At 38.1% G+C, this 3,891-nt stretch overlaps 1 protein-coding gene across 1 annotated transcript; it reads left to right on the forward strand.

The window, feature by feature from the left end:
• Nucleotides 1-1,356: 1,356 nt before the first annotated feature.
• On the forward strand, nucleotides 1,357-3,306 carry LOC105036856 (pectinesterase-like). The gene is made up of 2 exons (XM_010912579.1): nucleotides 1,357-2,212; nucleotides 2,615-3,306. Exons 1-2 carry the CDS (start codon nucleotides 1,357-1,359, stop codon nucleotides 3,304-3,306), a joined length of 1,548 nt encoding a protein of 515 aa, XP_010910881.1.
• Nucleotides 3,307-3,891: the final 585 nt, after the last annotated feature.

The following is a 3,891-nucleotide window of genomic DNA, read 5'->3' on the forward strand; positions in this document are numbered from 1 at the left end:
ACCGCTACTTATTATTTGCCATGGACCCGAGACCCTACGAAATTTTTTTTATTCTCAAGTCTTGTAAATTAAGAATATAAGCAAATATACTGATTCTTATAGTAGGTCTACTATTTTATCCCAAATTTTGCTTTTAGTGACCACTACCTCTAGAGAATTTGATTTATGTTGATTTTTATAGTAGCTCTACTATTTTGTCATAGATTTTGCTTTTAGTGACCGTTATCTCTAATAAATCTCCAAGATCATTCTTTTTTTGAAAAAGGGGAATCTAGATATAATTATCTTATATATAATGATGAAGAGCAAATGACAACATCTTCCTTCATCCCACTACCAGATATTTTGGGTTTACATTGGTAGGAAAAAGAAAAAGGAAAAACTCAGCTCAACCCACATGGGTGGGAATGGATAGATACAAATATATTTTTATTAACATCAACTTTTGACAAATTGAATCATAGTTAAATCCATGTAGTATCAACCATTTACAATATGTTCTTATTATTATATTATTTCTTTCTATATGTAAATTTAGAGCTACCATGGCAACCAACTTCAAAATCTTTGTTGTAATTTTCTACCTTTCATCAATTGTTATACCAATGGGAGGGCTTATCGATCATTCGGGAACATGGCTCTTCATTCTTAATGCAGTCATAATTTTCTACAAATTGTATGGCAATAATAAGCATATATATATATATATATATGAGGCAACAAGGATATTATCCATTCGAATCTGATTTCATATCCATATCAATACCGATATTGATAGAAATTTGAGAATCCGACTGATATCTGTATCTGTATCCGTATCCATCTAAGAAAAATGGATATGAATACCGATAGATAACTATCCAATCCATATCCAAATATTATCCAAATTTACATGTAATCCTATATAATTTTATAAAGCATTTATTAATTTTTAAGAGAAATATATAATTATATAAATATTTTATTAACTTGATTTATCATTTATCTAATAATATCTTTGATTCTATAATCATAAAGCTTGATTATCTAAGTTATATCCATAATTATATTCATGCTTCCAATATCCGAATTACATCCGTATCCGTTTAAAACAAATATGGATACGAATTTTTACATCCGAATAATATCCATATCTGTATTTATATTTATCAGATAAAATAAATACGAATATGGATATATCGTCATCCGATCCATAATATGGATATGAATATATTGTCATCCGATCTATAATACGGATATGAATATATTGTCATCCGATCAATATCTTATCCAATTTCAGCCCTACCCATGGCTATATAAAGAATCCCACTCCCCCACTTTTGTCTAACCATCCAACAAACAAACCTCTAGGTCACTATGGCTAAGTTAATAGCAAATTTCTTTGCCCTCTCTCTCATCATGGCCATTAATGTGGCAACAAGTAACCCAATATTGTCATGCAGTGAAACCCCTTACCCTTATGTATGTAGTTCCGTTGTAAATACTAGCCCTCTAATTGCCCAAGCCAAAACACAATCCGGATTCCGTAACCTAGCCCTCCTGGCAGCCTTGGACCGAGCAGTACGAGCTCATGAGCTCGCATCGGCCATGGATATAAGCTCGTTGGATGAGCCGTTAAAAGCTGCATGGGCTGATTGCTTGGAGGTTTGTCAAGACACCATTGGCAACCTTAACAGCTCGATGAGCTCTTCATCGTATGATGATGCTCAGACATGGCTAAGTGCTGCAATGGCCAATCAACAGACCTGTCGAAATGGATTTATTGAGCTTGGTTCTTCCTTTCCCTTGGATTCATTGCCCTTTATGTCTCATAACATATCGGAGTTGCTAAGCAACTCTCTAGCCATTAACAAGGCAATGGCACCAGCCAAGTCAGGTGGTAATCGTGGGTTGCTCTTGGATGGATTCCCGAACTGGCTCTCTGCCTCCGATCGAAAGTTTCTTCAATCTTCAGCGATAAATGCCGATCTTGTTGTGGCCAAAGATGGCTCTGGAGATTATGATACCATCTCAGCAGCCATTGCAGCTGCTTCGAAGCAAAGCAACGGCACGTCAAGATTTGTGATCCACGTCAAAGCTGGTGTTTACAATGAGAATATCGACACATCGATGAAGAATCTAACGATAATTGGAGATGGAATAAATGCTACCATTGTTACTGGTAGTAAGAACGTGAAAGATGGCTCCACAACATTCCGTTCCGCAACCTTCGGTGAGTTCTTTTCAATAGTAGCTCTTCATCAAATTTACTTCTATAATTCAGTTTTCACCACCACAGTATGTCTAAGGTTTTTCAAGGACTATCTAAAAGAAAACCATGCAACCAGACAGCAATGGAATTATTTTTTATGACCCGATATCTCTCTTTTTAATTATTATGTCCACAGGATGACAAAGAGCTAAGGCATCATACAATCCTAAGGCACCCTTTATAACTAAGGAGAAAACCTCTAATTCGGAAGTAACACGTCACACCGTCTACCCCCACAAATACATATATATATATATATATATATATATATATATATATATATATATATATATATATATATATATGACTAAATTCCCATATCTAGGCCTGCTTGCTAATTATGAACCCTCCTCATGCTTTCAGCGGTCACTGGCGATGGCTTCATCGCTCGAGGCATGACCTTCCAGAACACAGCAGGGCCTGAGAAGTACCAGGCAGTTGCCTTCCGATCAAGCTCAGACCTCTCGGTCTACTACCAGTGCAGCTTCGAGGGCTACCAGGACACACTCTACGTCCACTCCAAGCAGCAATTCTACCGCAACTGCAACATCTATGGCACCATCGACTTCATCTTCGGCGACGCCACCGTGGTCTTCCAGAACTGCAACATATACGTCAGGAAGCCGATGACCGGCCAGAAGAACACCGTGACAGCCCAGGGCCGGACTGACGAGAGAACGGACACCGGCATATCGATTCACGATTCGGTGGTCACCGCCGCACCGGACCTCAAACCGGTCCAGAGCTCATTCCAGACCTACCTTGGCCGGCCATGGAAGAAGTATTCGAGGACAGTATACATGAAGACGTTTTTAGATAGCTTAATTGATCCGGCTGGATGGCTCGAGTGGGACGGTGACTTTGCTTTGAAGACTTTGTACTATGGGGAGTACATGAACACCGGCGCAGGGGCTGATACCAGTCAGCGGGTGACGTGGCCCGGCTACCATGTTATAACGAGCGCAGCGGAGGCCAGCCAGTTCACGGTGGGGAACTTCTTGTCCGGGAACTCATGGATTCCGGCCACTGGAGTCCCGTATACACCTGGCCTTTAAGTTAACCTTAAGCCAAAGGATGCCTAATTACTATTTATTCATTTATTAATTGATTACTTTCTTAATTAGCCGATGAATAATGATGCTTACGTATACAAATTCCTATTGGGTGAGGAGAAATTGTGGTGTCACTGTCCGAAGGACTAGTTATGTAAGCAATTGTTTTATTATTATTAAATGATATATATATGCAGATGGTCTTATGGTAACTTCAATATGGTAGTCTCTCGTTTATTTGTTAGTTTGTTATTCAATAAATCATAAAGTGAAATTGTATAATATGATTAAGACCTATGGTCTTGCAATTAATATCGATACATGTTTAAAATTGCATCCTTTGCCGTCCTAAATTATGTCTAAAGGAATGGTGCGAGAGCATGCACCTAGTGAACATTTAAAAGGAAGTTATCTTAGTAGATGGATTTTAATATCAAAAAAAAAATTAAAAAAGAAATCATGGCTTCTGATATTTTAGCTGAGGAAGTTCGGAACTTAAAAATAATACTGTTTTTAGCTAGGTGACATCAGGAAAATTTGAACTGACAGAAGGTTTCTGTGACCCGTGTGAAAGTGTAGTGACATGGA

Source organism: Elaeis guineensis, chromosome 11 (assembly GCF_000442705.2).
Source record: "Elaeis guineensis isolate ETL-2024a chromosome 11, EG11, whole genome shotgun sequence".
Taxonomy (NCBI): Eukaryota; Viridiplantae; Streptophyta; class Magnoliopsida; order Arecales; family Arecaceae; genus Elaeis; species Elaeis guineensis.